This window comes from Podarcis liolepis (genome assembly GCF_965112155.1).
Source record: "Podarcis liolepis genome assembly, chromosome: 8".
In the NCBI taxonomy this organism is placed as follows: domain Eukaryota; kingdom Metazoa; phylum Chordata; class Lepidosauria; order Squamata; family Lacertidae; genus Podarcis; species Podarcis liolepis.
The window spans coordinates 64,502,007-64,528,023 of record NC_139560.1 but is presented as its reverse complement, the minus strand read 5'-3'; the positions used below and the strand labels follow the sequence as shown (position 1 = coordinate 64,528,023).

General features: G+C 44.3%; 1 protein-coding gene across 3 annotated transcripts in view; it reads left to right on the top strand.

Annotated features, from left to right (window-relative positions):
- FARS2 (phenylalanyl-tRNA synthetase 2, mitochondrial) overlaps nt 1-25,431 on the top strand; it is a 190,797-nt gene extending 165,366 nt beyond the window's left edge. For all 3 annotated transcript variants that reach the window (XM_083519489.1, XM_083519487.1, XM_083519488.1), the window contains one exon: nt 25,149-25,431. In XM_083519489.1, the coding sequence (XP_083375615.1) occupies nt 25,149-25,287 (139 nt within the window). In that variant the 3' untranslated portion in view covers nt 25,288-25,431. The remainder of the gene's footprint in view (nt 1-25,148) is intronic.
- The last annotated feature ends 586 nt before the right edge of the window (nt 25,432-26,017 follow it).

Genomic DNA, 26,017 nt, shown 5'->3' with positions numbered 1-26,017 from the left:
TGGGAGCAGGAGATCTCTGAAGACTCTGCTCTTCTGATGCATCTCACTGGTTGAGGAATGGTGAACTAGGAGGGAGAGACAATTCTGATATCTTTAGGCTTCCATCACATGAAGTGATGCCAAATGATACTTTTAAAATTGATTTGGAGAAGAAGAATCTGTTCCCAGAAGCGCAGCTGATATGAGACAAGACGTTTTGATCCCGAGCAGACTGGTGCAGGACATTACCTTCCTCTTAGTGCCTGTTAGGATCTCACACATCTCCAGCAGCACACTGTGTTCCTTTGAGGGAAGAGATATCCAGGGGAGAGAGGAAAGCTCCTAGCTGTGCAACAGGGAAATGCCAACCAGCAAAGCAAATGTATCTCTAGCGAGGTAGCTCCTAGCACACGTTCTGCGGTGGAGATCGATAGGGCAATTGCACATTGCTCCTTCAGATAACAGCTGGAGTTTTGAAGAAGGGCACAACTTCAGAGACAGGAAAGGAAATAATTCAAGGAAAGAAACACTACAAGCCTGCCAGAGGCCTTAGCAGTAACAGTAGAAGAGAATGAAAGTATTCTGCTTCGTAAGAATCCAGTAATTACCGTATTTTTTGCTCTATAAGACTCACTATTTCCTTCCTAAAAAGTAAGGGGAAATGTGTGTGCATCTTATGGAGAGAATGCAGGCTGCGCAGCTATCCCAGAAGCCAGAACAGCAGGAGGGATTGCTGCTTTCACTGCGCAGTGATCCCTCTTGCTGTTCTGGCTTCTGAGATTCAGAATATTTTTTCCCCTTGTTTTCTTCCTCCAAAAACTAGGTGCATCTTGTGGTCTGGTGCGTCTTATAGAGCGAAAAATACGGTATATACTGGTATGGTATAAGAGGGACGCAAGTGGAACTGTGGGTTAAACCACAGAGCCTAGGACATACCGATCAGAAGGTCGGCGGTTCAAATCCCCACGATGGGTGAGCTCCTGTTGCTCGGTCCCTGCTCCTGCCAACCTAGTAGTTCGAAAGCACATCAAAGTGCAAATAGATAAATAGATACCACTCCAGCGGGAAGGTAAACGGCGTTTCCGTGCGCTGCTCTGGTTCGCCAGAAGCGGCTTAGTCATGCTGGCCACATGACCCGGAAGCTGTACGCCGGCTCCCTTGGACAATAAAGCGAGATTAGCGCCACAACCCCAGAGCCAGCTACGACTGGACCTAATGGTCAGGGGTCCTTTTAACCTTTTATGGTATAAAAAGGCAGGGGTGGGTTTGGTAGGGAACCTTTTTCAGCCCATGGTCTGCATTGCCTTGGGTTGTGGGAAGGCTGGATGGATGGATGGAAGTGATCCAGCCACAAGATTTGCCTTGCATCTGTTTCATTGGAAAGCAACTGATCTGATTTGTTACCCCCTCACTGACTTCCTGATTTGACTTGCCATTCAGGATCAAGTCGGACCCATTAAATCTGATGGTCTGCCTCCTCCTCTTCTAAACACTCTGCTTTCAGAATAACAGCAGCCATGTGGAAAACATTCCCTCGCCCCCAAATCACACTATGATTGGAGTGCCTTAGGAAACTAATCCATTGTGATTAAAATCTAGACCTGTCCATCAAAATGAATGAGCCCTGCCTCTTCCCCGCCCCCCGCCCCCACCCCACTTGAACTCAGGGAATTTTCCTATCCTGCTTGGATTTGCTTTTTTTAAAAAATGTGGTCACTTTATTTGAAATGGCAAAGTGCAGCAGACCTCAGGTACCTGAGTCCACAGAAGGACTCTGGCCTTTACAGAATCCCTGGTCTGACTCGGAATACCTTGTTAATGACGCAGTATGACTTGGCCATGTGCAAACATTTCCTGAATTGCCCCTTGGTGCCTCATAATTTGGGCTGCACACAGAGTGGATGCACACCTCTAGTTTATACCTTTTGTTTCTGTGCAGTGTTGCCGACGGCAGCTAACAACAAATAAGATAAAATACAATCACATTTTTGAAGCCCTGTAAAATCCTGCAACGACAATACAGTGATACCTTGGGTTACAAACGCTTCAGGTTACAAACACTTCGGGTTACAAACTCCGCTAACCCAGAAGTAGTACCTCGGGTTGAGAACTTTGCCCCAGGATGAGAATTGTGTGCCGGTGGCGTGGCGGAAGCAGGATGCTCCATTAGCTAAAGTGGTACCTCAGGTTAAGAATGGTTTCGGGTTAAGAATGGACCTGCGGAACGAATTAAGTTCATAACTCGAGGTACCACTGTAATGGATAAGAAAATGTGACAGACAGTACAAACGTAATCAGCAATGGCTCTAACGTACCAATTTCAATTCTTTACCGGACAGGGGGTGGAGATTGTCATTGTTATAATTGATTGATTGATTGATAGATTACATTTGTTAGATGCTTTACACAAAACAAAAAGCCTCAAAGGGACTTATTAAGATGAAATACCACAGAGCTGGCTATTGAGTGCCTTCCCAGGAACTTTACTCAGGATGGGAAATTTGCGACTGGACAATGTTGTTGTTGTTAAAATCCAGGGATGATTTCTTACCACTGCTGTCTTTAGACATGCAGGGACCACTCCCTCTCATAAAAAGGCTTTACTCACTTCCCTGCCCAGCAGTACCCTCCTTGCTAGTTGTAGTCACCCATAACTTGGAGCAAGGATCCAAGGCACATGTTGATGTTGTTGTTGTTTAGTCGTTTAATTGTGTCCTACTCTTCGTGACCCCATGGACCAGAGCATGCCAGGCACTCCTGTCTTCCGCTGCCTCCCACAGTTTGGTTAAACTCATGTTAGTAGCTTGTCCAGCCATCTCGTCCTCTGTCGTCCCCTTCTCCTTGTGCCCTCCATCTTTCCCAATATCAGGGACTTTTCCAGGGAGTCTTCTCTTCTCATGTAGTCACCTGCAAGTATCTAAGCGCCTTGTCCACATCCTCATGCTGTACTAGTAGAAATTCCTCCCACAAAACAAGACTAGATGGTGCTCTAGATACCTCCTGAGGTTTGGCTGCTGTAGTAGTAGAGTCCCAGTCCCAGCAGATGATTTTACCCTCAAAATGATTCACAAGTAAGTCACAGTGGGCCACCACTTGATCTTTTCTCTCCTTTAGGCCAGAATGTGAAAGGCCTCAGGCTATCCAGAAAAAAACACAGAATGGCCTAGTGAGGATGCAATGAAAACAGCAAAATACGTCTGCTCCGCTTTCCCTGCCACCAAGAAGACTCAGTAGTGAGCACCACTAGAGTCCAGAGGCGTTCGTTTGGAGTTTTCCTCCACTTGGGTTGCAGCCATTTCCCAGCTCATTTCATTGTACCCAGCTCTGGTGTGTACCAAGAAGCCGGGCAGGCTTTATCAAGCAGGAGAAGGCAACTGTGTCAACAGCCTGGGCCATCCAGGTACAGATCAACCAGGGCTTCAGTAGAGGCACCAGTCGTATCAGCTTGTAGCTTTAGCAAATACTTTTAGCAAGTATATCATCTTAAAGCAGAGACGGAATATTTACTTGTCATGTTTTGCTCTGATGCAGCGTTGTTTCTTATTTTTTGAAATTTCAGAACTGCTAGCTGATTAAATCACGCTTTAATTAGCATTATTCAGTTGTCTTTTATTGATTTTTATTTGCATTGTGCACGCCTGCAGAACGTTACTGATGTTGCATTGCCATGTTGCTTTTTACGAGTTTGTGCTTTTGTGCATGTTAAAATTCTAAAGAGGAAAATTAGTCCTTAATGTGCCTCCTGTGTACGCCAGATTTGTTTGCAAACTCTATGCCAGTTTTTCATTTACAGTCACTGAGTTAGTTATTAAATTATGCGTATGGGGGGAAAGAGAGAGAGGAAAATCAGAAAATACATTAACATTATCTCTGGGTAAACCTGAAAAATAATATATAGCCAGCATTACTGTGCAGCACAGCATGGATTTATTTCCTCACCATCCCTATAGTTTGCCTGTGCATAATCCATATTCAGTAGGAATCCTATGCATATAGACATGTCCCTGCCGTTGCTGAATACCTGCACCAATCTTTGATTACAAAACATTTGAAGATTCTGTCTGTAGTACGAGGATAACTAAAACGAAAGATGAAGGTGCAGTATTTGAATTAAGAGTAAATTCACAGATCAGCAGGTGTAGAGAGAAGGAATTCAAATTCTGAAAAAGATGACAGTGTGAGATGAGGAGACTCAAGGACAGATGCTAAAAACTTTTTTTTAAGTGAACATGAAGAAACAGAAGCAAGCAGAACAAATACACTTTTAACAGGGCCCCAGGGAATGGTAAACATGGCAAGACATTAATAACACTATGATTTCCCCCCCCCCCCATCTATAGCATTTGTGTCATAGAGATGTCAACATTTCATCTTTTAATGGACAGCCTAGTAGTATGAATGCAGATAGCAATAATCTGTTTTAGCCCCACAATTTGTATACTACCCTTCAATAAATAATCACCCAATAAAGGGTGATAACAACAGCACAATTGTAAAAAACAACAACCCACAATAGAACAACAGTAATAAATAAAACAGCAGGATAAAACAGTCAGATCAGGTGGTGAGAGCCTGGGGAAATAAAAAAGACATTGGTAGTGAAAAGTGCCTGGTAGTGAAAAGACATTAGCATAGGTGACAGGCAAGTTTCCCCAAAGAGTGGCTTCCATAAATGGGGTGCCATGGGCAAAAACATGCATCCTTCCAGCTATTACCAGCCTCACCTCAGCTAGCAGAAGCAGATACCAGAGAAGCTTCTGGGAACATAACTTTAGTGCATGGGCAGCAGCATATGGGAGTACCGTAGATGTTCCTTCAATTACTTTGAAGCAAGATGCTGGGATTTACTTCTTTATGCTGAGGCAGAGATGGCCTATGGCCCACCCTATCCTGTTGGACCGCAACTCCCATCAACCTGAATGTTGGCCATGCTACGTGAGACTGAGTCCAAAAGCAGACTGAGGACCATAGGACTAAGATGAAACTAGAATGGATGTCCAAAACTCAAAAAAGGAATATGAGCAAATAAATACATACACATGTGGGTTGTGTTTGGGAGTTTGGGATGTGCTGTATGGGGATGCGGGTTGAATAGATGCAAATTAGAAACTGCCTTGCTTTACGTTGAAATCTTTTTTCCACCTGTTAATTAGCTTTCTGTGTGTTTTATGTCTGCGTAGGTTCTGAAGCATTGGAGCATTTCTTAGTAATGTCAATACACGAATGCCTTGGTTTCTGCTGATCAGTAGTGATGCAGAGGTACTTTGCAGGTGCACAGAGACCATTAGGCAAAAGACACATCCCATTTTAGCAGCCAGGGGTCTGCTCCAGTTTGGTGTAGTGGTTATGGTGTAGAGCCAGTTTGGTGTAGTGGTTAAGAGCGGTAGTCTCGTAATCTGGGGAACCGGGTTCGCGTCTCCGCTCCTCCACATGCAGCTGCTGGGTGACCTTGGGCCAGTCACACTTCTCTGAAGTCTCTCAGCCCCACTCACCTCACAGAGTGTTTGTTGTGGGGGAGGAAGGGAAAGGAGAATGTTAGCCGCTTTGAGACTCCTGAAGGGGAGTGAAGGAAGGGAAAGTGAGGAAGGGAAAGGAGAATGTTAGCCGCTTTTGAGACTCCTGAAGGGGAGTGAAAGGTGGGATATCAAATCCAAACTCTTCTGCTCCAGGCTTGTTAAGTCCTCAAACCCAGGGAAGCTGGCCCCTGGTCCAGGAGATGGATAGGAGATGGATTACCATCCAAGGTTGACAGCAACATGAGACTCTTAATCTCAGGGTCATGGGTTTGAGCCCTACTCTGGGCAAGATTCCTGCATTGCAGGGGATTGGACCAGACCTTCGTGGTTCCTTCCAACTCTATGGTTCCATGATTCTAAGTTGGGCAAGGCTGAGTTCCAGAGAAAGGCAAATCAGGATCCAGGGGGTAGGGGGAGTTTGAACCGGGCAGAACATCATGCTTGAGAAAAAGAAGGTTAGTGGCAGGGTTGGAGTTGGCTTCTGCCCACTATATGACTTGAGATGGTTAATATTGGGGGAGATGCTCTTTTTGGTATTTGGATCCCAAACTACTACTACTACTACTACTACTACTACTACTACTACTACTAAATTACTTATTCTCATCAGACTGGGTCACTATAGCCACTCTGGGTGGTTTCAAACATAATAAAAACACAGCAAAACATCAAACATTAAAAACTTCCTGATACAGGGCTGCCTTCAGATGCCTTCGGAAAGTTCTGTATTTTTATTATCTGTTTGACATCTGGTGGGGGGGCGTTCCACAGGGAGAGCACCACTACCCAGAAGGCCCTCTGCCTGGTTCCCTGTAACTTCACTTCTCTTGGGTCCAGCAACTCAGTGGTATCAGTGCAGCACTTTTAGGACTGGAGACGTGTGGGACCATCAAGCTGCCCCACTCATTAACCTACCAGCCACATTTAAAACCACGGTCGGTGTCATTTGGACAGGCACAGTTCAAATTACGCCACGGTTTTGAAAGTATCTTTGCCCCCCTTTTTTAACGTAGCAGGATAAATCAAGGATTGTTTTGAATTACTCTCTTTCTGCTAGAAAACAAAATGGGTTATCTGTCAAGCAGACAAACAGCAGACATTAACCATCCCTCGAAAACATCTTTCTGTAACTTCCAATATGCATTTCAAGAACTGCCATTTTCTTCTGAAAGAAGGGAAATCCCATTTTTAGTTCCACGTATACCAGACATAAAAAGCACCATTTCATATGTTTGCATTTCAATAACTTTAGGAGGGGGAAACAACTGCGTGATTTGTCGTGAGAACATTTTTGACTGATGACTAACGCACAGACTTTAGAATCATAGGTGCTATTTGGAAAGCTTGTTTTTCGTCTCTGAGAACCACAGTGTTCATTCCTTCTGCAGATGCCTGTAGCACCATTTTTCTGAAACATAAGCTTAAACAAGCCTTTAATGGCAGGTGTATACTGTATTCAAAATGGGGGGGGGGAGAGAATCAATCTTCCTACTTGTCCCACCCTCCAAAAAGAAAAAGCCAAGCTTAGTTGATCTTCTGTAATTTATGACAGACAGAGGAGAAAATTTCCTGTGGGGTAAACAAAGGCAAATGACTGTTGTGTTAATGCAGAATAATAATATGAAATCCGGTAGGTCCCTGACATCCACATCATAGCTTTTCAATGCACTTATGTATAGTGATTGATTATATAGCATTCTTTCCTTCTTAATCACTATTGATTCAAATAATTCTCCACTGTGGCTACATGCAGGAATTGGCACACATTTCTAGTAATGTCTCTGGTGTGCCGTGTGGTTTGCTGCTTGTGAAAGTTGCTTGGTCTAGGAGGCATACCTAGGTACTTATTAAAGTGGTGTTGCTAGGTTCTTGAAATGCTTGAGGAACAAGCCAATGACACAAGCTTGCCTCTGGGCAGATCATGGCCATGAGTGACTGAGCTTGGCAGCATGTCCTGCAAGCAAAGGGGTTTAAAAAAATAGATTTAAAAAGTGGGAGAAGAAAAAGGGTCAAGACATATAGGACCCATGACAAAAGTCCCAGAGCTCAGCCCCCTTGAGCCCCCCCCCCATAACACCATCCTTGCCTCATTTCCATGATGCATTCTGAAGATATAACTCCTCAATTGCCTTGGTCAGACCACACCTGGAATACCTTGTCCAATTGTGGGCACCACAATTTAGGAAATACACAGACAAGCTGGAATATGTGCAGAGGAGGGCAAGTAAGGCGATCAAGGGTCTGGAAACCAAGCCTCGTGACTTGAATAGACTCATGCCGCGTGTGCAATTGAAAACAACATTCTCCATTGCAAGTACACAACTGCAACCAACACCACCTACATAGGATGACAGAGTTGGAAAGGATCATTTTAGCAGCTTAATATGCACAGAGATTGGATGGCAACATGATTATTAGTTACCCAACTATTTTTTTAAAAAACCACACACCACACATTGTACTTTGTAAAGGCTGAATGAGAACTTTGGAAGAGATCAGCTAGTTTGCAATGTAAAGGTTGCGATATGCTACTAGGTATATGTGTGTTTCCTTTTGAAGTTACAATAGAATTTGACCTTTTAAGTTTCTCCCATTTGCAAGGAGCATTGCCTGGGCACATTAGTGCAAACTGTTATCTTTTTGGAAAAAGGCTTAAATTAGCAATTTCTTCTTGTCCATAGCGATGAGGAAATGAAGGTTTAATTATCCAGTAAGAACTTGCAAGCACTATTTGAATTCAAGGTGTTCACTGAAGATATTGGAAATTTTTTTTAAAAAAGTATAATATCAAAGGAATTTTTAAAAATCCATTAGTTAGGTGATACTCTGACAGAATATAGTTATTTGATATGTGGAGTGTTTTGAACTCTTGTTAACTTGGTATGAGAGAGTGCTAACAACTTGGTCTATGCATGGCTCCTCAATGTGTGAGGCAGACCTCCCTAAAGAGATGTGTTGTGGATGCTTTTTGGGGAAGGTAATTGCTCCTCCTTGCTACATTATAGGCCAGATTCTGTTAATTCCTTGGCAGGACATGGTATGAGTCTGCGCAACTTAGACTCAGAGCTAGATGGATTTATAGATCTATTGCTGGCTAATAATGATGGTGGTTTCCTGGAACCTCTGGATTCTGTCATGACCCCAGACTCGTATCAGCAATCAAAACACAGTCTGATGCTGCGAAGTCACCAGCTAGGGACCCAGGCTCTGAGCCTGATGCTGGTGACCAGGGAGCCACTAAATCTGATGCTGGTGGGCAGGAACACCCTGAACCAGATCCCATAGAACCGGGACCCTCATGAACACCTTCCTCTGGCCCTGAGGAACTAATCTACCGTGCCTGTCCAATGGCACAGGAAGCACACAGGCCAAAGGCCAGGGATTATCAAAGAAATACCTCTCTTCAGCCCTTTAAGGGTTGCAGTTCACACAAGGGGACTGGCGCTTATCAGACATAGGCTGGAGGAAGAGACTCAAAAGGCCTCAGTCCACCTCTAGCCTCTTTTTGGAGTGAGTGGCTCACTTGGAACTCTCCGTGGTGCTGCAACACCTAACCTCCCTTTGCTGCCCTTTACACCTGGTAATCTCAGCAGATACTTCTGTAATGGGTCTAATTACAGGTGGAGATGAATCAGCGTACAGGGGGGAGGTTCAAAAAGTATCTACATGGTGCTTAGAGAACAACTTGCACCTAAATACAGTGGTACTTCAGGTTAAGTACTTAATTCATTCTGGAGGTCCGTACTTAACCTGAAACTGTTCTTAACCTGAAGCACCACTTTAGCTAATGGGGCCTCCTGCTGCTGCTGCGCCGCCAGAGCATGATTTCTGTTCTCATCCTGAAGCAAAGTTCTTAACCCGAGCTACTATTTCTGGGTTAGCGGAGTCTGTAACCTGAAGCGTATGTAACCTGAAGTGTATGTAACCCGAGGTACCACTGTATTAGCAAGACAGAGGAGATGGTGTTGGACTTTCGGAGGAAGAGAGAGGAACTAGCCCCATTGTATATCGGGGGGGGTGTTGTGTGGAGAGAGTCTCTTCCTTTAAATTCCTGGGAGTTTACCTTAGTGAAGACCTCACTTGGAAAAACAATATAACTCAGGTGGTTAGGAAGGCCCAACAGAGACTCCATTTTCTCAGGGTCTTGTGAAAGAACAATGTTAAACAACAATTGATGACCTCCTACTGGTCCACAATAGAAAGTGTCCTCTTATATTGTATCACAGTGTGGTACGTTGGCTTGACAGCCACGGACAGAAAGTCTTTACAGAGGGTGGTGAACACAGCACATGATATCATGGGCTGTCCCCTGAGCCTGCTAGATGACATCGCAGAGGATCGTTGCCTTAGGAGAGCGAGAAAAATTCTCAGGGATGATTCACACCACGACCAGCACCTCTTTAATCTTCTACCATCAGGCAGGAGATATAGAAGTATAATCAGTGGTACCAACAGGCTAAAAAACAGTTTCTATCCATGGGTTGTTAGGCTGCTGAACAGAAAATAATATAGTGCAACTGACCTTCGGGGTTGGTGTGTTGTGCGACAAGCACACAGAATGCAATGAGACTGAATGTTTATTGAGGGGGGAGACTCGGTTGATTTCATTGTACACAGGTTGTACATTGACAATAAAGGTATTATTATTACAGTGGTACCTCGGGTTACATACGCTTCAGGTTACATACGCTTCAGGTTACTGATTCCGCTAACCCAGAAATAGTGCTTCAGGTTAAGAACTTTGCTTCAGGATGAGAACAGAAATCGTGTTCCGGCGGTGCGATAGCAGCAGGAGGCCCCATTAGCTGAAGTGGTGCTTCAGGTTAAGAACAGTTTCAGATTAAGAACGGACCTCCAGAACGAATTAAGTACTTAACCCGAGATACCACTGTATATGTGTTCCTAAACCTCTTTGTGATGAAATAAATCTGTGTATACTGAGGATATTTAGGTGAGAGGGATGAGACAAGCCTTCCCTCTTCCATACCAACCTCTTCTCCCCGTACAAATGCTTCCTGAGGCCACATGATGTAGAATAGGAGAGGGAAGACACCATGTAGAGACTTTTCATGCTGTTAATGAATGCATGGATTCACATCTGCAGTGGTGCGGCTTCATGCCGAATTATTGGAGCCAGTTTTATCACAGGTGCAATGTGCAGGGGCAGGAGGAGATCCAATACCATATTGGCTCGAATATAAGCCACACCTGCAAATAAGCCCTTGAAGGGGTGGGGGAGGGGAAAAAATACCCAGGCTACTTCCTGGGGGGGGGGCGCGAGCCACGCCGCTTTGCTGGTGGTCTTCCCCCCTTCTCTCTTCTTTCTGGCGGCTCGGGGGAGGTTTGGGAGCGGCGGGCAGGCTAGGCGCCGTTGAGCCACACTCCTGGGCTGCTTCCGGGGGGGGGGGGCGGAGCCGTAAAGTCACAAATATAAGCCGCACTTTAACTTTCCATGGCTGGAATTTTTTTTGGGGGGGGAAGTGTGGCTTATATTCAGGCCAATACGGTATTTATAGTAACTGATTCAATAATCAGAATAACTGATTGACTAAGGTTGATGGTTATGGAATAGGACAGAAGGTCTCAGTATTTGGCCTCATGAGAAGGCATAGAAGTGCCATTTGCTACTGTAGAAGCAATGTGTGAATACACACATGCATGCATGCACAATACATGCATAAATACCTACAAATACATACACATTATGTGTAAGCTGGTTGAGGGAAGATCTTTAGGTATCTGTAAAATTAGAAAATGTATCCATTTGTTCAGCGATTGCTTTTTCTATTTTTGTTGGTGGTCCCCCCCCCCCCCATGGTGCAACTTCTGTTGCCAGAAAATAGTGCTGTGCTTAGCTACACAGCCTCCTCATCTGGCAAAGCAACGGCAGGTAAATCTCCAGAGCAACCCATCAGAACAGATGCCAGCAACCTTCAGGGGACCGCCTTCTCCCAAAAATAATGTCGGGGACTTTCCTGCCTCCCTGCGCTCTCACAAGCAAATGTTTCTGGAGAAACACCTGACAAGCAAATCCCTCTTCTCCATTCCACGAAATGAAAATATGCTGCTTCACTGATCCTGGATTAGCAAATTCCTCTTTTAACCATGAGATCAGCCTTGTATTGCCTGCTGCTAAAATAAAAACAAGAATGTTCCCCCCCCCCCTTCTGCACCTCGGTAATCTTTCCACTCAGCCTGGCATTCTTGACAAGCCCTGCAATGAATTTCTCGAAATAAACCAGAGATGCCTATAGCAGCTCCAGCTGTGTATTTCTGAAGTCATGCTTTAAATGACTGGTGCACAGCCTGTTCTATAAAACAGTTAAGCCAGGCTCCTTGGAATTAAGCCTGCCTAGTCCTGTTGAAGTCAGAGTATCGTTAAAGATTTAATTTGGGGCATTTAATAAGTAAACCCATGATAGTACCTAAAACCTCAAATAAAGGCGTGTACTTATTTATCTGAAGATCATTTAACTCTGTACAACCACTTGTTCCCTTCCCGTGCCTCCTCACTCCCCCCACCCTGGCTCAAAATGAGCATCATGTCCAGTGACAGCACTGAAAATTCTGGTTTCCAGAGTGGAATTACTTCTTTAGAACTGGACTCCAGTTAAGAGGGGCCAAAACTATCTGCACCTCTCTAGGGAAGTCTCCCTTGCATTCACTTACAGAGAAGCAGAGACAATTTGTTTAGCACTTCTTAGTGGGAGGAATGAACACACTGCTTCCATCTGTTGAAGCCAAGATATAGAACCATCGAATTGTAGAGTTGGAAGGGACCACAAGGGTCATCTAGTCCAACCCCCTGCAATGCAGGAATCTTTTGCCCAACATAAAGCTCAAACCCATGGCCCTGAGATTCAGAGTCTCATGCTGTACCAACTGAGCTTGCTGCAGTCGTGGAACCCTGGTTCCAGCAAGTTGTCCTGACTTTAAAAGAAACACAGAGAAGAAGAAGAAGAGTTTGGATTTGATATCCCGCTTTATCACTACCCGAAGGAGTCTCAAGGCGGCTAACATTCTCCTTTCCCCTCCTCCCCCACAACAAACACTCTGTGAGGTGAGTGGGGCTGAGAGACTTCAAAGAAGTGTGACTAGCCCAAGGTCACCCAGCAGCTGCATGCGGAGGAGCAGAGACGCGAACCCGGTTCACCAGATTACACCAGATTACAAGACTACCGCTCTTAACCACTACACCACACAAGCAGTGCTTTTCTGCCCAAGAAAAAATAAGTTCCTGAACTCACCATGAAGTTGTTACAGTAAGTTGCTAGGCGACTTGGGGCAGCCTTAAACAGATGCCTGTTAGGCAACAGCTGTGTTCACCACCTGCAAAGGTGCTAAAATCTACAGCAAGCTGTCTCCCTAGCTGGTTTGGGGGGTCGCCCTTGGTTTTGATACTGGTCAAATAAATGCACTTGTGCTTTCCTTGTTCTCTTAGATTCAGGCAAGTGGCTAGGGCAGCTCCAAAGGGCCCTCACGTGTGTGTGGCCTGCCTAGAAAGCTTAAAGACCGCTGCTGCTACATGGGAGATGGATTGAAGAAAAGGAAATACAAATTGGCCCTGCCCTGTAGCTTGAACAAATGTGGCTAGGAGGGACTAGGAGCTAGGTGGAGTCATTGTTGTTGTTTAGTCGTTTAGTCGTGTCCGACTCTTCGTGACCCCATGGACCAGAGCACGCCAGGCACTCCTGTCTTCCACTGCCTCCCGCAGTTTGGTCAAAATAATAACTCAGAGAAGCTATGAGCTATGCCGTGCAGGGCCACCCAAGATGGACAGGTCATAGTGGAGAGTTTTGACCAAACGTGATCCACCTGGAGCAGGAACCGGCAAGCCACTCCAGTATCCCTGCCAAGAAAACTCCATGGAGTCATAGATCTAAAGAAAAGTGTAGACTCACACATGCTGGCCAGCTTCCCTTTTGACTTGAAATGTTCATTTTGGGCTTCTCAGAAGTGCGTAAAGGCAAGGAGTGGGCAGGGGGAGCACCGGCCTGCAATGGCGCCCACCCGAGAGGTGCCAGAAATGCGCTCCGGCTGAAAAAAAGCACTGCACATAAGCATATATTAGGCACTTTGCACTAGGTTGACAAGTGCTTGGCCAAGACAGTGGCCAAGTGTCCTGGCTCCAAACAATGTCCAAATAGAGGAAATGTGTGGGAGCAGAAGGGAGGAATAACACGGATTTTCCATGGATCGGCAGGAAACTGTAGGTATAACTGTAGCGTATTGTCACTAAGCACCTCTTTCGCCGGGTGAAAGATTGTAATAGAGTTGCCAGACCAACTCAACCTTGGGATGTAAACTGGGCCATTGCCTTGAAATGAATTATGCCGCCGGTGGTGGATTTCTAATTTAAGTTCTCTTTATATTAAGCTTGGAACTCATTTGCAGGCACAGTTTGAATGGGAAAGTGTCCTAAGAGGTGAAAGATCTAGTCCATCTTCCTGCAGTGCAAGAATCTCAACACATGGTCCCCCATCCAATTTGAAACCATACCAGACCCCGCTTAGCTCTGCAAATGTGCTAGTAGTTTCACTGCTCCTGGTAGCCTTCTAGCTCATTAGTTTGTTTATTCCGAGGAAATGAACTGTAATATTTTAAAAATGTGGTCCTTTCCCCGCAAAAAAACATGTTTTGTAGTTTTCCAGTTTCTATGTTCCCCAATGAGAACATAGAAACTGGAAAACTACAAAACAAAAAAACATGTTTTGTAGTTTTCCAGTTTCTATGTTCTCATTGGGGAACAATATATCTTTGTCAAAATCCCATCTTGTTCCCATAATCTCTGCAAGGCCCCTCTTAGATGCAAAACAGAGACATAGTCATGAGTAGTTCACACTGCCCTTTGTAAGCTTAGATTTCTTGTAAATGTCAGAGGAGCTGCAGTAGATGAAAGTTCATTCCTATATGTAATTGTAATTTCGTTTTTCTGAAAATCTTTGAAAGTAGGATTTGAAAGAGTCGAGAACATAAAGAGCCTCATTTAGCTGAGCCCCACAAAATGCTTTTTGTGTACATGTGCCCATCTGTCTAGTACAGCCATCTAGTCTAGCATTTCTGAACCTGATGCTCTTCGGATGTTTTGGAGTTCATCTTACATCACTCCCAGCTAGCATGGCTAGTGGTCAGAGATGGCGGAGTCCAACACATCTGGAGGGCCCCAGGTTGAGGAAGGCTGATCTACTTTGTCTTAGCTGGATAGCTCAGTCGGCTAGAGCATGGTGGTGATAACGCCAAGGTTGCAGGTTCGATCACCGTATGGGACAGTTCTATGATCCAGTTAAGTTTCCTTTTCTTCACAAGGATGGGTGCTGCCCATCCACATTTATTCTGGGCTTTGCAGAAAGGTGAGAGGTCAGGATGTCATAGTTTTTACTTAGAACTCAATTTGCAGAACTTTTGTTCCTCACAAAGAACTCTTGTGAACTAGAACTTTTGCATGCGCTTACCAACAGAAATTGACCCAATCAAATACATAACTTTGCTTACATTGAGTGTCATTGGGTCCTTCCTTCCTTCCTTCCTTCCTTTCTTTCTTTCTTTCTTTCTTTCTTTCTTTCTTTCTTTCTTTCTTTCTTTCTTTCTTGGAGGAATGGGGCCTTAATCAAGGCCACTAGTCAGTTGAAAGCTGTTGAAACAGCTGGAATTCTGTTTTCTAGGGCGAAAGTTTCACCTTGTTTCCCCCAAAATCAAAGATGAAACTTGCAATCCATGAATATGAGCGTTGTTTGCGCTTTCTGCTAATGTCGGTATACTGAGGGCTGTCACATGTTAAGCTCTTGCTACTGCATGGTATAAAAGCATTACAATTTTACATGGGTATATTCAGGTTATGAATAGTGGTGGTGACACATTTTGTGATTGTGGGGGTTCAGAATACAAATGCCCTCGGTTTGGGAGTTTATGACAACTGAGTGCAAACTCACTCTGAAGGTTGAAGTTAACTAGGTTTGTAGTCATTGTCAGCCTTTTCCTAGGGAGCCTTGACTGCTTCTGTTTTTCTGCCACTTTCCCAAGAGTAAGCTGGCTTGGAAGTGCGAAGAGGGCATTGACAGAGATGAGTGTCTCTTTGAACCGTTTAACATGGCAGGCAGAAACTTGTGCAGAATCTTAGCAGAAACTTTGGGGTGCCTTGGGCACTCAAATAAAATCCTTGCTCAGGGGAAATGCATGAGTTCTCTCCTTCCATATGTCTCTGCTCATGCAATTATAGTGGTCACATGGGCTCTTAAAAGTTCAAAACAGCCCTAAGATTAGCATTTAAAATCAAAAGTGTTGTGGGTTGGGGTTGTTTTTTTTTTATTCTACTGAGTCTCTCTTCCTCCTTCTGTCACCTTCTGCTTTCCCCCTAATCTTTTGATAATTTAAAATTGCTCAGAATTTAACCCGTTTGAACAAGATTGTTCCGTTCACTCTGCTAATTATGGCTTCTCCCATGGGCAACATGAATTCCCTGCACAGAGGAGAATTCTTCAGCTCATTCAGAGATCAGTGGAGATGGGCTTCTGTAAATGCTACCTATGAAGTTGGGCTGGAAGTCACTCATTCATAAGCAGCCTGTAAAGTTGTGTTCAGGATTGCGGTCTTAGTGTCTGATCTGTGAGCTACAATACCAGCAAATGTGAGTGCAGGCTCCGGCAAGGACTACTGCAATGGTACACTGCAACCCTAGGACCTTCTGATACCTGCAGCTGTGTGTGTTGTCTGTTCCACACAATGTAGGAGTTCGGCCTTCTGGGTTGTGGAACTGGCCCTCCCCTTGAATATTAGACATGTGCCATCTCTGATCCCTTTTGGACATCTGTTGATGACTTTCCTCTTTCAACAAGCCTTTTAAAGATGTTTTATCACTTGTTGTTTGACACCTTTGGGAGCAAGAGCAAGATAGAAATTCAATAAATAAAGGCAGTGCTTTTTTTGGGGGGGGGGGGAGAAGGATATACATACCCCTAAACATTTTGTGAATCTTTGTACTTTTGTCCATTTACTGTATTTATTTTCCCCGATTTGAGGTATAAAATGGTGGTTTTCTTGAGTCAAAATGAGAGTAGCCCTAAACATTTGTTTTTAGAAAAAAAGCACCTAATACAGTGGTACCTCAGGTTAAGTACTTAATTCGTTCCGGAGGTCCGTTCTTAACCTGAAACTGTTCTTAACCTGAAGCACCACTTTAGCTAATGGGGCCTCCCGCTGCTGCTGCGCCGCCAGAGCCCGATTTCTGTTCTTATCCTGAAGCAAAGTTCTTAACCTGAAGCACTATTTCTGGGTTAGCGGAGTCTGTAACCTGAAGCGTATGTAACCTGAAGCGTATGTAACCTGAAGCATATGTAACCTGAGGTACCACTGTAAAGGAATAACTATGTGAGCAACAGTTAACAATAACTAGATACAGTGAAGCAATAATACGACACAGAAATGAGCCAGAGCAGTGAGTCTAACTAATGGGCCAGGCTAGAGGCTTCTCTAATGCCAATCTCCATAACTTTCCCTGCCTCCACGTTCATCCACCGTTCCACTCCTTGCAAGAATAAATTGGGTAAAGCAAAGTTCATGTATTGTGCAAAATGAAAAAGTGGATTGTTGCATGCTTTCCTTAAATTTGTTTGCAAACTTTGGAGAGCGTTCCATGTAGAATTTGGGTATTTTCTTCTTCTTCTTCTTCTTCTTCAGATGTGGCTAAAATCGAAAACCCTACCATTCTGTCGAACTCCTCTTTGAGACTCCACAGTAACTTTCAGTTACAGAAAGGTGTGAGATGACATCACCACGATGCGTGTTTCCCCAACCCACTGCCACAGCGGGGAAGTGTAGAAATGCACAACACGATGATGCTGTTTTGCATATTTCTATTACTACGTGTTAAAGGGGAGAGGAGGGAGAATGCGACACAGCTTTGCCATTTTTGGCCCTGTTCTTCTCCTCTAATTTCGCCTTAAGTGTTTCCTTATTTATCTCAGTTTTGTTAAAAGCACTGCATCTCATTGTCTATTTTTGTTGCAACCATGGTTACAGTGTTTGATCATGAGAGGAAAAGATATTTACATTGTTTGCATGGGCCAATATTTGGCCTGTTTTCTCACACTGAACAGTTTTAAGGTGAACTCCCTGGATATTAACCTAGTGAATGGATTTAAACATTAAAGGGAAATGTCTAGAAACCTCCTGTCACTCTGATTTGGCCTTGCTTCCTTCCAATTTGTTTTAAATTCTTTTATAAATTCTCTTTTTAGTTTATCATTTGAATACATTTTTAATCTGACAGTAATCTTATTTTTAGTAATGCTTTTTGTAGCCTTTAGTATTAACATGTAATTGGGGGGGGGAGTTCCTCCTGATTATTAATAACTTTCTGGTTTGATCTATTAGTAATAAGGACTGAAAAAGGTACCACACTTCTCTTTTTTTAAAAAAAAAAAATGCTCTATCCCCCATACAAAATCCAGCCCTCTCATTTTGTAAGGATGTAAATGAAAAGAAACTACTTATAGAAGGTTGTTGGTGTCCAGTGAATTATAAAGAATGCTTTAATTTTGTAGGGTTCTTGGGTGATTGCAGGTAGTTCTCCAGACTATAAAAAATGTGCCTTTGTAATCAAGGGAGCCAAAGACCTTATTGAAAATAACAAGGACTGACCTCTCAAACGTCTGTGAATTTATAGGACCCTGACACCTGCCTAACTCTGCCTTGTTTAAAAAATGGATGGGTGCTCTTCAACTGTGGCACACATTATGAAATTCCCTCCTGAAGGAAGCATGCCAAGACTGCTCTTTTGGATTAAAAAAAAATCCAGTTCTTGCAAATCTTCTCCTTTCTTAAGTCTGTGAAACTCAAGGTCACCATTCTGTATTGGAAGCTATGGATCCCCCCCCCCCCCAATGCTGACATTCACTCTATTTACCAGGGGTGCCATCTATGCGGGGCCGTGGGGGTCCGTGTCCCCCAAACAAAATGTTCAGTGAAGGGGCCGGGGCCCCTCAAAGTTCTGCAGCGTCCCAACTGCAGGGCGCCTGCACAACATGTCCACACACCCTGCAACATCAAACATGCATGCCATGGGGCATGTGCACACAGCATTCTGATGTCGCGCGGCCTCAGGCCCCCTCAGTTGTGGGGGCAAGGCGGTGCTCCTGCTATTTACAGGAAGAAACTGGTCTACTGGTTAATGGATTTTATGTGGGGCAAACCTTACTAGCATAGGTCCAAACACCATTAACAGTCATAACTCAAAATCCCTGGGGTGGTTTCCAATATATCTTTCTTTGGGACTTCAGCTAAATTATAATTTGGTTAACTTGATAAGGAGTTGAGTTCATTTCTGGCGTAGTTTCAGAAATTATTATATGTGTGCATATGGATGGTGTGTTTTTGTCTCAGTGTCATGGATACCTTCTTCGTTCCGTGTTGGCTGAAGATCCCCAAATCTTTGGGTTCCTGTTTTCTTGGAAATGTTTCAGACAAAAAGCCTCGGTGACCGAGGCCAGCAGATGGCTGCATTGTTGTGGCAGACTTTCTGAGAAATGGTCTGTGCAGCTAAGCATCTCTCCTCTGGAGCATACAGATGGTATTTTAGCAAAGTGACATTTTTGGCATAGTATAATCACCTGCTTCTGTCTATTCTTCCAGCACACAAGGCTGGAATCAAACTGTAGTTTTTTTAAGAGAATTGGGAGTGGTTTGAGAGAGCTATTCCACTTACTATGGTTTTCTACTATCCTGTTGCCTCTGATCAAACAAGCATTGCAAGTTTTTGAAATTATGATCCAAACCTACAAAACTGTTTGCCAGGGCAAAAGTGATATGGGTTTACTCCTTTTTTCTATATTACCTTCAACTCACAGGACTGAAAATCTGTCTCCAGCCTTGCTGCTGCTGCTGCTGCTTCTAATTCCCCCCCCCCCATTTTACAGCTGTGTTACATAATCAAAATCAACAACAATAACATCACAGCACCCCACTCTGGAGATATCTTCACCCTTGCAATAGCAATTCCCACACAATAATGATCAACCTTTCTATAAATAGGAATATATATATATGAAAATTGGTTATCATGAAGTCCGTATGCTAGTATAATCCCTAGGGACTGGTTTCCGCTTTCAGATGTGGAATCAAGCTTCACTAGTCTCTAGCAAAAGAGTCCTTATGTTTTATTCCTCTTGCCTGTTTTAACTTGTGAGTAAGCTTTTCAGTGAGGTCTATACGTCTTACTCTTCTATAATTAGTTTTTAAAATACCCTTTTTAAGGTCCTGCCAGAAGTTGGTGATGACCATACTGGATCCTAAACCCCTTCAGCACAATCTCATGATTTAGCAACCAGGCACAGAACACTATTTTAAAGGCTTTCCCCCCATCTGAAAGGCTTAGACAGAGCAACAGCCCCCACTTCCAAACAGGATTTGAATGTGGTGTAACTTTTCAGCAGCTTACAGGAGTGCCAGCTTGGCCTTGGGACCGTGGGTGCCTGGGGCTGTGGTGCCATGCAGTATGCATGGCCCTGGCACTGAAATTTGTGGGTGCCCGTCTCCTCCATGGGCAATTTTGTGGGTGCTCGGGCACCCAGGGCCCCAGAGAGTTGGCACCTATGGCAGCTTAACTTACACTAGCTTGCTTTATGTTCGGTTCTTGTGCACTGTGCACCACTTGCTTAATATATCAAAGTCTGTAGCATTCAAGCCAAACATCGTTGGACTTGGCTATCCCATCAGCCACCTTAATCTCACTCAACAGTCCTCACAACATGTCAAAGCAGAGTTTTCTCTGTACATCTCCCACAAACTCTTTATTTCAACCACTGTCCCTTGCTAGCCCTGTTTCTTCCTCACCTGTCTACTCTTGGAAGGAGCACTGAGGTTACCATCCATCGGTGTGAAGGATGTCAGCTGCTCTAGCCTCATTTTAAGTCCAGGAGACTTTAAGCCCTGTGTGTGGCTGCCTAGCGGAGTCAAAGCATTTGAGGTCAAGTTGGAAGTTACCTTGTCATGACTGCGTGCTTGACAGTTGGACCACTTGCAAGCATTCCTTGCAAGGTATTCCTACTGAAAACAACACAATCCAGCCACTAGCTAACTTCGCGGTTCCAGCATGTGAGAAGGAGAATTTCACACTAGGCATCGGGAGGAGCATATGAGCGCCCCAGGGCTAAAAGCAACACAGACTGGAGAGTCCATTGGCACCTCCACTGTTTCCACTGTTTTTGTAAGCCTTTGAAGCAGAGTCATATTTCAAGCTCCTGGGGCCAAATGCCACTCTTAGTCCAAAGGTGTCCTAGACCAGTGGTTCTCAACCTGTGGGTCCCCAGATGTTGTTGGACTACAACTCCCATCATCCCTGAGCTCTGGCCTTGCTAGCTAGAGGTGATGGGAGTTGTAGTTCAGCAACATCTGGGGACCCACAGGTTGAGAAAGGCTGTCCTAGACTAACACCAGTGGACACACAGCCCAAAAACATTGGGGGTGTGGTCTTTCAAAAACATCAAGAGCTTGCAAAAGGATGAAAACCTCAGTTTAAATCTCTTGCAGTCCAGACTTCCAATAGTGCTGGTCTGTGTGTCTACCATCTCAAGCTTCACTTGTTGGTACCCTGTTGCTGAAGCAACAGTTCCCTTGCTGCCCTGTACCTTCCCTCTCCATTGCTACATAATTCTTCCCCATTCTTGGTTGCTCTCTGCTTTTTCCTGTGCCTGTTTTTGGACATCTGACTCAAAGCATTAACCTCTCTGGCTTGAGGCACACACTTTATCCCATGCCATCTGGGTGCTGTATATAGTCCTTCCTCCATAATTTTGCCCCTTAAAAAAAGCAAGAGGTCTTAAGTCTACGCTGGTTCACACACATATATTGGTGGGGTGTGGGTTTAAATCATATTCCCATTGACAGTGTGATGCCATGCAAGCTTCAGCCATCTTACCATTAGCTGGCTTGGAGCCAAGAGCAATAATGGTCAGCTCCGAAATTTATAGCATGGTTTAGAGTAATCATCTGCACTCTGTTAGATGTGGCGGTTTCGAGAGCATAACGCAGAGAGGAAATAGCCATTGTTTGTCAGCTCTAATCACTTTGCAATATTTTCCTCTAGCCTCTCTCGCATGGACGGAGAGCCTTATAATTGTTGCAAAACTAATTGAGTAAGGGGTGTATCGGTCTTCAGCGTGTGAGCAGCGGGGTCCATGAGAGTCGGTGTGGTATAAATGGTTAGATCGTCGACTTGTGACCAAGGAGACCAGAGTTCAAATCCCCACTCAGCCATGAAGCTCCCCAAGTGACCTTGGACCAGTCAGTCAGTCATCATCTCTAAGCCTAGCCTGCCCCACAGGGTTGTTGTGGGGATTAAATGAGGAAGGGGGGGGGAACCATGTGCGCCATCTTGAGCCCCTTAGAGTAAAAGGTTGGCTATAAACAAACAAACAAACAAACAAACAAACAAACAAACAAATGAGGTAATACTGAGGTAAATGAACTGACTAAATATAGATAGATGATAGATAGATAGATAGATAGATAGATAGATAGATAGATAGATAGACTGACTAAATAAACAAATGAGGTAATACTTAGGTAAATGGACTAAATAAATAAATAAATAGGTAAAACCTGAGGTAAATGGAATGACTAATGGCCTGCATAAGGGCCAAACTGGATTTGATGTTAAAGACACTCTTCGTCTCTATTGTTTTCTCCTCTTCTTTTCAAATAGCAGGGGTGGGGATAGGAAGCGGAATTGAGATTTCTTTCTTTCTTTTGTTTATTTAACTTATATACCACTTTTAGGGGAAGAGCTGGGATGCCTCCCAAAGTGCGTATTTACAAACTGTGTATGTACTAATACTCGTAAAATAGAATGTTAAAAGCCATTGAAAATGCATAGACATAGACTTCATTCAAACCAATATTACAATAATATGGCAGCAATGATTCCTCAAAGCAGTAACGACCATATCAACATCTAAAGCCCAGTTAGTAAATTAGCCCCTAAAGGCTATTGTAAAAAGATGGGTCTTTAAGGACCATTTGAAAATGCTGTGCTTGCTGGATCTTACTCAGAATAGAATTCCAGAACTTTGGGGCCACTGCTGAGAAGACCATTTTCTTCTTCCACCAACCCATTGCAATAGGGCAGACATGTCCAACATGTCGATCATGATCAACGGGTAGATCCCGCAGTGAATTTTGGTCAATCGCCACCTGCCCTCTCCTGGAGACATTGGGGCTGTTTTGATGCTGCGTGTGCCCACCCCTACCCCGTCAGTGTGTGCCCTCCCTCCCTGCAGCCACCCCTGACATGTTGAGGGAAGCAGCCAGTGCCCGCCCACCCTGCACCCATCCCTGGGTGCCAGTTTTTATATTGCATTGTGGATCATAGTCAACTTCAAGTTGGACATGCCTGCAATAGGGGAAACTGTGACCTCATGAGGAGAGTCACCCTTTCACTCTTGTCACATCCTTCCACAATACCCCTTGTAAATGGCATCCTTCTGGAGGGAGATTTTTCAGCAGGAAATCTGTGCAGGTAGGGGGATGAATTAAACCCCATTTGCCCAGGTCATGGTCCTAATCCAGATAACCCCGCCTCCACACACACAACTGTTATTTTAAAATGCACACATATGAAAGAGACAAGCATGTTTTTAATCTGGTTCAGCTCTCAGCCTCCTATGTCCATATGAACTTCAGCTGTAGACATTGCTGTCAACATATATGGAATGCTGATCATGCAACCATTCCTGCCACTATTACACAAAATAATGTCTTTTGTTTCAGCCCTTTTATTTGCTGAGAGGTGTTTTTATTTATGCTCCTTTTGGCATGAGAATCCATCAATATATCTGCGCTATGTTTCTCCCCATCGTCCCTTGTGTGGCGCTCCAGTGTATTTACTGTGTTTCATTACCCGAAAGCCTCAGGCTGTGGCTGAGTATGTTGTGACGCTAAGATCAATTAAAGCTTAATGAAAGGAGAAAGAGGCTGTGTGATTGCAGGCCGGATGGAGTTGTCAGAAGGTGCAGTTTGGGTAAATAATGTCCTCCTTACTCAGTGTTAATCCTTAGCATTTGTTGACCTAGCAGAACTGCAGGCTCAAGAGTTTTTCTGGCTGGGTATTTCGGCTCTTGACAGTGTTGCAAACTGCATTCTCTGCAGTAGTGGCTTTCAACGTTTCCAGGTAAAGGATCAACCGATTGGTGCAGCCTTTAACCACCTAAGTGGCGCATAGCTCTTTCCTTTTTTAAAAAAGCTGCCTGTTTTTGTCCTCTTTAAGAGAAGTTGTGGGTAGCTGGGTTCACAGGAAAGTTGCCTCTGTTCTAGCTTGCCTGTGTATGTGCACTACAAGCCCACATGCTTGTCAGTTCCAACCCCAGGAAGTGCTTCTAAAGAAGCCTGGCGGACAGGAAGTGCAGTCCGAAAGGGATTATTGTGGGATTACTACAATGTTCTGCATGTGGCAGTAGTGTTTGTTTGTTTGTTTGTTTGTTTGATATCTGCCCTTCGCCCTAAGGTCTCAGGGTGGGTAATAAATATCCCTTCCACCCCAAGAAACCCATACAGAAATTTAATACAGAACAACACTGTGTAATACGACTGTGTGGTACCAGTCTAAATACATTACCAAGCGCGTGCTTGTTGATTTTTTAAAAAGTCAATCGACTTGTGTGATTGGGCATTTATTGTAGGATTCAGGCAGGACAGCTGTCTTACAACAAACAGAAAAAAGAGCCTTGTAGCACAGTTAAGACAAACAGATTTATCGTGGCCTAAGCTTGTGTTCAGTGGCCTTTTGGCCCTACTGTTTACCTTCCCTAGTCCCCCTTCCCATTAGGTGTGTGTGTGTGTGTGTGTGTGTGTGTGTGTGTGTGCGCGCGCGCGCGCAGGCGGGCGCGCACACATGCACACACACACACTGAGAATAAGACTCATACATCAAATGCAGGAGAGAGCCTTGTGGCCCCATAAAGTCTAACAGATTTATTGTGGCATAAGCTTTGTGGACCAGAGACCTCTTCATCACAAGCATGAAGGGTTATTTTTGATTTACCTGCCACCATCAATGTACATGGTGTTTTACAGAGTAAAATAATACTCACTCTCCTTGTACGAACCCTCTCTCCTTTGAATGTGTGTGTGTTTGGTTCCTTTGTGCCCTGGGGAATGTGGATTGGTTCACTTGCTTGAGGTTAATCATTGGTTTAATAATAATCATTGGGAATTTTACATATGCCTCTTTAGCTGCTAGGGTTTTCTTCACCTCCTCCTCTCCCTGACCCCCTCCTTCTTTTTAGATATTTCACAGCAGGCAGAAGATCCCAAGGTGCAGTCGCAGTCTCCCCCCCCCCCCCGATGATTTTAAAATTGACTTCCCTCTGGTACCTCAGCAGAGGGGCACATAACCACTGGTACGAGGTTTCAAGATGGGAAAGAATGTTAAAAGTAGAAAAGCATGATGGTTGTACCTTTGAGATACAAGTGGGGCTACAAAACAAATTTTGCTGGTTTCTCTTCCTTGTAAGTGAATTATGCATTATGCTCCATCCCTTGTATTGGCATATGTAATTAACAACAAGACAAGAAAAAGCAGGAAGTAACTGTGAGGGCGTGCTCTTTCTCTCTATATTTTTTATTTGACGTATAACTCTCCAACATCTGGTTTTTGTTTCCTAGGACAAAAAGGACCAGCCATTGTTACGAGATCACTTACCGCCACTTGGAAAAGACCTTGACTCAGAAGGAAGTAAACTGCATCCATAAATCCATCGAGGAATCAGTTGTACAGAAATTAGGAGTAGAGGGAAGATTTTGAGCTTTGAATTCTCCAGTTTTCTTTTATCGCTGCCCTGCCCACACCCCCTTCTGTTTGAAAGCAGTTTCTATCATGTGGAAGCTTTTGGCAATGGTGGAATTTTCAGGTAATAAAAAGTGAACAACATAACAGTTCCTGAAAATATCAATGAATCGCTTGTTGGGTATTTTGTACGTTGTTAATCAGTTCTCGTGTGTTATTAAACTCCAGAACGTGTGTGCTATTTCTGCATTGACAGGCTGTTCCATGCACTTGCGATAGAACCTCAGACCAACTATAGGTTGCTTGTGAATGTGGCCCAACTGTACATTACAAGCTAGACTGCCAACAAAATGAAGGTCCTCTCTCCCTTTTTTGCAACGGAGAAAAAGATGCTTAATAGGCATGGTAAAGGTAAAGGGATCCCTGACCATTAGGTCCAGTCACACTCTGGGGTTGCGGCACTCATCTCGCTTTACTGGCCGAGGGAGCTGGCATACAGCTTCCGGGTCATGTGGCCAGCATGACTGAGCCGCTTCTGGCGAATCAGAGCAGTGCACGGAAACGCCGTTTACCTTCCCGCAGGAGTGGTACCTGTTTATCTACTTGCACTTGACGTGCTTTCAAAGTGCTAGGTTGGCAGGAGCAGGGACCGAGCAACGGGAGCTCACCCCGTCGTGGGGATTCGAACCGCCAACCTTCTGATCAGCAAGTCCTAGGCTCTGTGGTTTAACCCACAGTGCCACCCACG